This window comes from Lathyrus oleraceus, chromosome 2 (genome assembly GCF_024323335.1).
Source record: "Lathyrus oleraceus cultivar Zhongwan6 chromosome 2, CAAS_Psat_ZW6_1.0, whole genome shotgun sequence".
NCBI classification, from domain to species: Eukaryota; Viridiplantae; Streptophyta; class Magnoliopsida; order Fabales; family Fabaceae; genus Lathyrus; species Lathyrus oleraceus.
Window position 1 is genome coordinate 320,678,755 of NC_066580.1, and position 10,536 is coordinate 320,689,290.

At 41.0% G+C, this 10,536-nt stretch overlaps 1 protein-coding gene across 1 annotated transcript; it reads left to right on the forward strand.

The window, feature by feature from the left end:
• Positions 1–1,388: 1,388 nt before the first annotated feature.
• Positions 1,389–2,747, forward strand: LOC127123046 (uncharacterized). The gene is made up of 3 exons (XM_051053311.1): positions 1,389–1,786; positions 2,051–2,228; positions 2,406–2,747. Exons 1-3 carry the CDS (start codon positions 1,389–1,391, stop codon positions 2,745–2,747), a joined length of 918 nt encoding a protein of 305 aa, XP_050909268.1.
• Positions 2,748–10,536: the final 7,789 nt, after the last annotated feature.

Genomic DNA, 10,536 nt, shown 5'->3' on the forward strand with positions numbered 1-10,536 from the left:
CCCTGACACGGCCACCCGTGTTGCCCAACACTTCCCGTGTCAGGAGAAGAGGGGCCAGGGCAAAAAATAAGGAGCTGACACGGGTGCCTGTGTCAGGCACCCTGGAAGGGGCATGTTAGCCCTTGCGGCCAGACAGCCAACACGTTCGGTCGTGTTGCCTGACACGGCCAATGTTGACTTGGACACCTCATTTTCCAGTTTTTGCTATATTTTGGCACGGCTGATCCCAGAGGGAATTTTGGACTTTTGCTACATCAAATATGTGATAAGGAACTATTTAGGGGATTTTTGAATACGGAGAACGAGACTTTTACACGAGGACATATTTGGTACGATTAAGATTGAAGAGATCAAGATCTACGAAGAACGGAGGTCCTTCAAGAGCGGATGCGATTGAAGATCAACGGGATTCCCTTACTCTTATTTGAATAATATGAGTGGCTAAACCCCCAAATGCCAGGGGGTTTCCCTGAATTGATCGTGTAATGACTCTGAATTGTTAATTTCCTTAATATATGATGTTGTTTGTCAATTTCACTGTGCAATGTTTGTAATGCGTTCTTTATCAGAAAAATAAGGATTGTTATATGGTTAACAATTAGCGGGATTTCAATTGTTAAGGTTTTTGTACAGTGAAACTATAGTAGATATCACCTAGGGCTAGGGATACCCTATGGTTACCGGTTTTATCTTATTAATTGGTATTGCTTGGTTTCATTATAATCGCCTAAGAACTTAGAGATTAGAATGAATGATCAAAGGTTTCCCTCTGAGGTCTTAGGAGGAAACAATTTTAAGATCCGATAATTGAACATTTTGAATTGTTTAAGGATATATACATTCAAGGTCATTACAGGAGATTTTCATACATCATCCTTGGCATATTTTTATAAACTGTGAAAAAGATTTATTCTGTTTTATTTTCTCATTCCCTTATACAGTGGCTTTTTACAAAACCCCAACTATTTGGTTTGTTCAACTCAGTCATAATTTAAACTTGTATTGTTGTGCATTCCTCGATATCGATCTTTGGGAAACATCCTTATTATTACTACATTGGCAAAATAGTACACTTGCTATTTTCCCGATCAAGTTTTTGGCGCCGTTGCCCGGGACTGTCGAATATAAAGTTTAAATTATTTCAATTGAAATTTTGTTGCTCTGCAACTAAAATTTATTTTCCGTTATTTTAATAATTTATTTCGATTAATATCAACCAATTTGTGTCTGATATATGTATGCGAGGTAAGGCCTCAACTGATTTTCCTTTTGACGCAGAAATCAAAAGAACTTTGCGGGCAAGACTCAGATAAGCTCGATTGGCAAGACTGGAATTAGGCAAAAAACAACCTTCCATTCATTCAGGTTCAGAGAGAGAGATCAAAACAATGACGGATAATCCACCTCCACCAAAAAGACTGTTGGATGACTACGGAGGTGCAAATGCACCAACCGGCAGATTAACAATTGTCGACCAACTAGTGAACGTGGCTAATTTCCAGTTACATCCTAGTACTACTAATCAGCTAGAAAGGAAGCATTTCACTGGAAAGGTAAATGAAGATGCAAACAAGCATTTGCAGAGATTTTTGACCATGAGCAACACTCTAAAAATTGATGGTCACACCGAAGAAGCTAAGAAGTTGAGAATGTTCCCGTTCACCTTAGCGGAAGAAGCCGAAGAATGGTTATATTCTCTACCTGCTGGTAGCATCACATCTTGGGAAGAGATGGAAAAAGCCTCCCTGAATGAGTATTTTCCAGCTTCGGTTTTTCTGCGAAAAAGGTATGAAATTCTGAATTTTAAGCAGAAGGACAGGGAAACTTTGGGAGACACATACAAGACATTCAAGAGAGTCCTGGTCACATGCCCAACTCATAATATGGATCCAACTGAACAGATGTAGATGTTTATGAATGGTCTCAAAATAAAGACCAAACAGTTGATTGATACAGCAGCCGGTGGCTCTACTAATTTCTCAACAGCCAGCGGTATCAAGAAGATCATTCAAGCTATTGTTGTTAATGAGCACTTGGATGTGTACGATAGATGTCAAAGTAAACCAGAAGGGGTTATCGATTTAAAGCTGGAAACCAATAAAATCCGTATTGAAGATACTATAGCTACCGAAGTTGAGAAGAAGCTGAAGGCGATGAATATAGGTACTCAACAGGTGGCACAGGTCCAACCGGCTCCTACTGAGATTTGTAATGGTCCGCACCAAACGGTTAATTATTTTGAAACTCCTCAAAAAGTGGAGGAAATCAAATTTTTGAAGCAAAATAATCCTTATTCCAACATGTACAATCCGGGGTGGAAGAATCATCCCAACTTCTCATGGAAAGACCAGAAAAGGAACGCTCCTCAACACAGTCAATACCAAACTCAATATCGATAACAACAGCAACAACAAGCCCCGAAGAAAGCTGATTGGGAGATTGCCATTGAAAGAATGGAAGCTCATAATGGTCAATTCCAAGAAGAAACCCGAAACAATCAGAAAAACACCACAACATCCATAAAAAATCTTGAAGTCCAGATGGGTCAAATAGCACAACAATTAGCCTCGAGTTCCCAAGTACAAGGTGTTCTATCAAGTGCAACTGTGACAAATCCTAGAGAGCATAATAATGTGAGCATTGTGACAACAAGAAGTGGTAAATCTGATGAAGTAGTTGAGGAGTTGGATGAAGAGGAAGATCAATTGATCGAAGTGGATCTTGAGATCAAAGAAAATGAAGCATAAAGGAAGAAGTGGTGGCACCAAAACCAGTAGGGAAAGAAACAGTCACTGAGCCTAAGTCGGTTGTTAAGCTTCCTTTTCCCATCAGAAACAAGAAAAAGGGGCAACATGAGAAAAACTTTGAAAAGTTCCTAGAGTTGTTCAAGAAGCTCGAGATTAACATTTCATTGTTGGAGGCACTTGAACAAATGCCTAATTATTCCAATTTCATGAAGGACATCATTTCTGAGAAGCGTGCCATCGACACCAACCCGATTATTCTAACCGAAACTTGTAGTGCTATTTTGCAAGGTATGAAGATTCCAATGAAGAAGAAAGATCGAGGAGCGGTCACCATTCCTTGTACCATTGGAGATAGGTCATTCAAAGAAGCTCTTATTGATCTAGGAGAAAGTGTGAGTCTCATGTTGTTCTCTATTTACAAAAAACTTGGAATAAGGGCTGTTCAAGAAACCAGGATGACACTCCAATTTGCCGATCATACGGTCAAGAAACCGTATGGTATTGTTGAAGATGTTCTGGTGAAAATTGACAAGTTTGTATTCCCGATAGATTTTATAATTCTAGAAATGCCTAAAGATGAAGAGATCTCTCTCATTCTGGGGAGACCCTTTTTAGAGACGGGAAGGTGCTTGATCAACATAGAAGAAGGGACTATGACGTTGATTGAAGGTTTATGATGAGGAATTAAAGATTGATGTTCGAAACACCATGAAGTACAAAGATGATATTTGTACCATTCATACTATAGGGGTTCTGGATCAAGTGATGACATATGAGAGTCCTTTGAATGCACCGCAATTACCTTTGGAAAGAGTGTTGAGTTTGTCCATTTTCGACAGTGATAAAGAAGTGGACAACGGGGAATCCGAAGTGCTGGCCTTGATGGACGCATAACCCCCATGGAAAGGATCTCGACCACAACGGTGGGAATATTTACGACTAACTCAAACTAGTGAGGAGGATAAAGAGCCCAAGAAGGGAACGGAGCTTAAACAACTTGCTGAGAATCTCAAATATCTCTTTCTCGATTCTGAAGGAAAATGTCCTGCTATCGTAAATTCGAGCCTAAAGAATATCCAAGAAGAGAAGCTCAGCCAAGTCCTAAAAAAATACAAAAATGTTATTGGATGGGAAATTGAGGATTTGAAAGGTATTAGCCCTACTGTGTGCATGCATAAAATTCTCATGGAAGAAGACCATAAACCGGTGGTCCAACTGCAAAGAAGACTCAACCCAGCAATGAAAGAAGTAGTTCGGAAAGAGGTGGTGAAATTGTTAGACGCATGTCTTATATATCCTATTTCTGACAGCCCTTGGGTGAGTCCGGTGCATGTGGTCCCAAAGAAAGGGGGGACCACCGTAATAAGGAATGAAAAGAATAAGTTAATCCCTACTAGGACAATTACCGGTTGGCGCGTTTGCATTGACTACATGAGGTTGAACATAGCGAGTAGGAAATACCACTTCCCGTTGCCATTTATTGACCAAATGCTGGAAAGGTTAGCTGGACATGATTACTATTGTTTTCTAGATGGATACTCCGGGTATAATCAGATTACAGTTGCTCCAGAAGACCAAGAGAAGACAACATTCACATGCCCGTATGGTGTGTTTTCATATCGAAGAATGCCATTCGGGTTGTGTAATGCTCCAGCCACCTTCCAACGCTACATGACTTCCATCTTCGCCGACATGCTTGAAAAGCATATGGAAGTGTTCATGGATGACTTTTCGGTCTTTGGATCCTCATTTGATAACTGTTTAAATAACCTCTGTCTTGTTTTAGACAGGTGCCAGAAAACAAACTTAATTCTGAAGTGGGAGGAATGTCACCTCATAGTGCGAGAAGGGATAGTATTGGGTCACAAAATTTCCTACAAGGGAATTGAAGTTGACCAAGCAAAGGTGGAAGTGATATCTAAGCTCCCACCTTCTGTTAATGAGAAGGGTATCAGGAGTTTCTTAGGACACGCGGGTTTTTACCGCAGGTTCATAAGAAATTTCTCAAAAATCGCAAAACCGCTGACCATTCTATTGGTTAAGGATAAGGCGTTTATGTTCGACAAAGAATGCACCACAGCCTTTGAGACATTGAAGAACAAATTGATTTCAGCAGCAATTGTTATTACCCCAGATTGGTCTCTTCCATTTGAGATTATGTGTGATGCTAGTGATATTGCTGTAGGAGCAGTCCTAGGACAACGAAGAGAGAAGTTGCTACATGTCATTTACTATGTTAGTCATGTGTTAAACCCTGCACAGATGAACTATGTAACTACTGAGAAAGAGTTATTGGTCGTGGTTTATGCATTTGACAAATTCAAGCAATACTTGTTAGGATCGAAGGTTGTTGTTTATACTGACCATGCCGCTTTGAAATATTTATTTGCTAAATAGGATTCTAAGCTGAGGCTTCTTAGGTGGATCTTACCTGTCCAAGAATTTGATGTAGAGATAGGGACAAAGGGGGATGTGAAAACACAGTAGCGGATCATTTATCCCGAATGTAACCAATTAAAGAAACAGAAGAAAAGAGATCGATAAAGGATGAGTTCGCTGATGAACACATCCTCGCTGTCATCGGTATCCCGTGGTTCGCAGACTACGCAAATTATTTGGTGGGGGGTGTAATCCCTAACGATTTTGATTCTAAAAAGAAGAAAAAGTTTGTTCATGATTGCAGGTTTTAATTGTGGGATAACTCATTCCTATACAAGAGAGGAGTGGATGGGCTGGTCAGAAGATGCGTCCCGGAGGAGGAACAAAGGGATGTACTCAGAGCTTGTCATGACTCGAATTATGGAGGACACTTCAGCGGTGATAGAACAGCTGCTAAAGTCCTTCAGTAAGGTCTATATTGGCCCACATTGTTCAAAGATTCCTAAGACATAGTCAAGGAGTGCGACAGATATCAAAGAATGGGAATATTTCTAAGAGAAATCAAATGCCACAAAACACTATGCTGGAAGTTGAATTGTTTGATGTCTGGGGAATAGACTTCATGGGGCCGTTTCCACCTTCATTTGGAAAGAACTACATCTTGGTAGCAGTGGACTATGTATCAAAGTGGGTGGAAGCGGTGGCATTTTCCACCAGTGATTCTAAAGTGGTTGTGACCTTTCTAAAGAATAATATTTTTTCGAGAATTGGAGTGCCGAGAGCACTTATCAGTGATGAAGGTACTCATTTTTTAAACAAACTGATGGAGAATTTGCTGAAGAAATATAATGTTAAACACAAGATCACCACTCTGTACCACCCGCAAACGAGTGGCCAAGTCGAAGTGTCCAACAGGCAGATAAAGCAAATACTAGAAAAGAATGTATGTGCATCTCGAAAAGACTAGGCAGTGAAGTTAGAAGATGCACTATGGGCATACAGAACGGCATTCAAAACGCCCATAGGTATGTCTCCCTATCAGTTAGTCTACAGAAAAGCTTGTCACTTGCCACTAGAGTTGGAGCACAAAGCGTCTTGGGCATCCAAATTCTTAAATTATGATCTTGTCAAAGTTGGTGAATCCTGAATTCTTCAGCTCCACGAGTTAGAAGAGTTTAGGAATCAAGCCTATGAGAATGCCAAACTCTACAAGGAGAAGACAAAAAAAATGGCATGATCAGAAGCTACTGAGAAAGGAGTTTGTCGAGGGACAACTGGTGCTCTTGTTCAATTCCAGGCTAAAACTATTTTTGGGAAAGTTGAAATCCAGGTGGTCGGGTCCGTTTTTGGTTCACAGAGTGTTTCCCCATGGAGCAATAGAACTTAAAAATACTAGTAATACAAATACATTTAAGGTGAATGGAAAAAGGTTGAATCATTACTACAAAGGGCAGGAAAGTGATCTGATTGAAAGTGTTTGTCTCAGAGGATAAGAGAGACGACCGTCGAGCCATGCAATGTTAAACGCGGCGCTTCGTGGGAGGCAACCCACGCAATTTAATTCTAATAACTTCAGTTGTTTTATGTGTTTCAAATTTTTATTTGTAGGTTCCCAGGTAAATCACACAGTACATCAGAAAAGGTTTGAGTCAAACTCATAGAAGACAGTTGGCTAAAAGAGCAAGGGAAAACAGAGAAAAAAAGTCATTTTTTTTGAGGAAAACTGGGCCCTGACACGGGTGGATGAAATTTTACAGTAGGTTGACACGGCCCGTGTCAGCTCCATTGTAAGTGAAGAGCAAAACCATTGTCCTGACACGACCACCCGTGTCACGCGACACGACCTATGTCAAGCAGCACTGTCAGATTTTTCAAAATTCAAAATTTTTGATTGTGTGGCCTCCACCAGAGTTTTCCTCCACTTAAAACCATTTTTAATCCCATTTAATCCATTAAATATGATTTTTACATCTTCTCTCTCCCATTTTCCCAAAACCTTTCTTCTTCCCCCATTCTTTTCAAAGTTTCTCCATAACCTCACCAACAAAAGCTCACTACTTTACCTCCGTACTCTGTCCAAATTGCTAACACCCTTCACGAAAGTTGCTCTACTCTCCATCCTCTACAAGTCCACGGTAATTTGTTTTCCTTATTCGATACTTTATTTTTGTTCATAAATTTTTGTTGCAGGAATCAATCATGTCGCCGAAGCGAATTTCTAAGGGGAAGCAAACAGAAACTGAATCATCGAGGCCTCGAAAACGGACCATCCGTCATTCGAATTCGCACGACATAATTTTCGACAACCCGAAGTACGAACGACGGTACTCATCTCATGTTAAGCGTAAGATAACATCGACGAGGTACCTATGCTATGACACTTTATTTCAATTGGGTATGTCGGAGGAATTAGATAGGATGTTTCATGTCCTCGGCATGCTTGAATTTGTGCATTGTGAAGCGCCTACATACGAGCGCATCACTTTAGAATTTTTGAGCACCATTGAGTTCAAGTTAAAAACAGGATGGACAGGTACAATGGTGTATTATGGAGGTACGATGAATTTCAGGTTATATAATGTCGACCACGAGTTGACAGTGGAGCAGCTGGATGAGATTCTCCGCCTACCCTTGTATGGCCCTGGAGCCGTACCAGATAGTTTTGATGCTAAGAATTTCTGGTTGGCCATCATGGGACAGTCAGGTTATGTTGCTAAAGGGGCGAAAGCATCTGGCATTCAGAACCCTTGTTTCAAGTATGCTCAAAAGGTATTGGATTTCACGCTTTTCGGTAGGGTTGATAGTACAGGTGTCGCTACCCAAAGGGAGCTTTTCTTTCTGTTTTCCATCTCAAACCGAGTTGTTGTGAGCGTTGTAGCATTTGAAGCGGACTACCTGGGTCGAGTGGGGAGAGCGGCCCAAGGGGGAATTTCCATCGGGGGCATAATCACACAGATAGCCCACCATTTCGATTATGACCCTACTGCACTAAATGAGACGCCAGTGGCAGGTAAGCATAAACTGGACATGAACGCATTGGTTTAGCAAGGTATGATATCACAAATTTATGATTATTATGCTTTAATGAGTTATGGTCAGTTTATCATGGCTCTTCCTGACCCTGCAAGAATTAGCATTTCCAACACGGCTAATTGGCTATATGACAGTGTCGTCCAAGATGATATGGACGAGCACAATGTTGGCCTATTTGTTACAGGTGACCAACAAGAGGAATAGGTGCAGGAACAGGAGTAGTTTGTTACTCCAACAGAGGACACCATGCATACAGGTTCCGGGTTGTCATATGTGACACCGGACCAATGGTCGTGGATGCAGACGGAGATCGGCGATCTCCGAGCGGAGCAAACACGACAAGGCATAGAGCAAGCCCGTCAAGGGACTCTTATGGATGAGATGCATGCGATGATGCAATGATTGATGTTGCAATTTCCTCCACCACGGTGAGGTTGTGTAAGTCCCCCTCTATCTTGGATTAAACATTGCAGACACTGTTTGGTTCAAGTGTGTGTGTGTGTGTGTGTGGGGGGGGGGGGGGGGGGTTATTATTTGTTCTTAGTATTTTCAGCATTTTATTATTTTTGTTTAAGTAATTAGTTTTGTGGTATTTTGTGTGTTACAGATAGAGGACATTCGTGTCAGATGAATGATGAGGCTTGGAGCGATTGGATGAAAGACACACTCCTATACTTGCTCTTTTGGAAACCCCCGAAAGTTGATGCTGCTGATCTAAATAATCAGACACGATTCTCTGTCACTAGACGACACATGAATACTCTGTAACCGAAGCAAAGACGAAGCTACATCACACTGAGAGGTATATTGGAAGCCTGCAAGTTATACCAAACATGGTGAGAACTACAAAAAGGCCAAACACTTGTCATCATGAGAGCTTTTCAGGTATGTCTCGGTCTCTCTGAGTTTGTGTAAGATATGTTGGAATTTCATAACACACATGTACATACTGAGGCAATTTTTTTGTTTTAACCCTGAGCCTTTCCAGCCAACCCGCCATTATTACCCTTTGTTCACCCAATTCGAGCTATATTTCCTTTTGTTTGTTGTTTAACCACCGTAAATAACCGTAAGCCCAAACACTAATGTACCTTGCTTGGATAAGTGTTGTTGACCCCGGATCTGTGGAAAATCCTAAGTTTGGGGTTTCATCATTTATTTAGGGACACCGATGAAGATTAGATAAGTGTAGAAAAAAAATAGAAAAGTACGAAACTTCAAAAAAAAATGAAAAAAAAAGATTATGAGAAGTATCATGAAGCACTTATCTAGAAACATTGAGGTTGGCAAAAAGCGTGCTCAAAAGAGCCATAAAAATGAAGAGAAAAATAAGAGCCAATGAATCCTAACAAGAACGGTGCCCAAAAGAAAAACCTCTTCATTGAAAGATTGAACACGGATACAAGGGTAGCAACACGGACTCTGAGCCTGAACCTCTATTTTTTCCCTTTTTGTTTTGTTAAGTTTCCCCACCTTGCACCTTAGCCCCACTACAACCTAAAAAACCCTCGAATATTGTGTGTTGTGTGTTTTTGGTATAAAGGTATTTGTTATTCAAACCTAAGAGTTGACTTTGCATGCTCTGTTTTTGAGTGAAAACACTTTGACCCCGAGAGATTTGGTGAGAGTGTGAAAAGCTATATGTCAGAAGGTACGTCAATGTGAAAGTGTAGTGGAAGTCGAAAGTCGTGAAAGAGTAAAACAGTGAATGAAAAGTGAATAGGGAATCACGAAAGATCACAGCAGCAATGTGGATGCAGAATTTGGGGGTGATCGTCCTGATGTCTTAAGCATCACTTGAGGACAAGCAATGAGATAAGTTTAGGGTTGTGATCGGTCTCCAATTCTACTTGTTTTTTGACACTCATTCAGAACAATTTCACGAAGTCGGTAACACATTATTCTACCTATTTTGATGTTCTGTTTAGTAAATAAGATGTTTGCATTTTTATCTCAGTTTGTTTGGTTATCTTTGGTTTGCGTCATTATACTCCATTTTATGTTTCCTTGTGGTAATTTTATTGGTTTAAGGTGTAAGCAAGAATACCGAAGGCCTCGCCAAGGGAATCAGACGTTCCGGGCCCATCGGAAGAGGAAATTTGACGATACAGTAGCCCTGACACGACCACCCATGTTGCCCAACACGACCAATGTCAGGAGAAGAGGGGCCAGGGCCAAAAACAGGGAGCTGACACGGGTGCCCGTGTCAGCTGAAACGACCTGTGTCAACCACCCTTGAAGGGGCGTGTTAGCCCTTGCAGACCACTGTTGGCTTGGACACCTCATTTTCTAGTTTTTGCTGTATTTTGGCACGGCTGATCCCAGCGGGAATTTTGGACTTTTTCTACATCAAATATGTGCTCAGGAACTATTTAGG